The sequence below is a fragment of the Crocuta crocuta genome, unplaced genomic scaffold (genome assembly GCF_008692635.1).
Source record: "Crocuta crocuta isolate KB4526 unplaced genomic scaffold, BGI_CrCroc_1.0 scaffold128, whole genome shotgun sequence".
In the NCBI taxonomy this organism is placed as follows: Eukaryota; Metazoa; Chordata; class Mammalia; order Carnivora; family Hyaenidae; genus Crocuta; species Crocuta crocuta.
In genome coordinates, this window is record NW_027532232.1 from 5381125 (window position 1) to 5381491 (window position 367).

The 367-nt window shown below is 71.4% G+C and overlaps 1 protein-coding gene across 1 annotated transcript in view; it reads left to right on the top strand.

Annotated features, from left to right (window-relative positions):
• The window catches only part of ZNF775 (zinc finger protein 775), an 18477-nt gene extending 18279 nt beyond the window's left edge, over positions 1-198 (top strand). Inside the window, exon 6 of the mRNA XM_077778050.1 lies at positions 30-198. Coding sequence (XP_077634176.1) covers positions 30-198 — 169 coding nt within the window. The remainder of the gene's footprint in view (positions 1-29) is intronic.
• Positions 199-367: the final 169 nt, after the last annotated feature.

Here is a 367-nt window from a genome sequence, read left to right on the forward strand (position 1 = left end):
TCTTGCCCCGAGTGCGGCCGCCGCTTCAGCCAGAAGCCCAACCTGACGCGGCACCGGCGCAACCACACGGGCGAGCGGCCCTACCTGTGCGCGGCGTGCGGCCGCGGCTTCAGCCAGAAGCAGCACCTGCTCAAGCACCAGCGCACGCACCGCGGGGCCCTGGCGCCCGCCCCCGGCGCCCAGGACCAGGCGCTGTAGCGCGCCGCGGACCCGAGCGGACTCGCGGTGGGGGCGGGAGGGGATGTCTGTGGCGGTGCGCGTGGCCAGGAACGGTGGCTTCTGCAACCCCGGGGGGTAAACCCTCGTCCAAAGGCGATTTCCTCGAGGCTAGAGAACAGAATTCCAGAAGCATCCCAAAGGGGGCAGG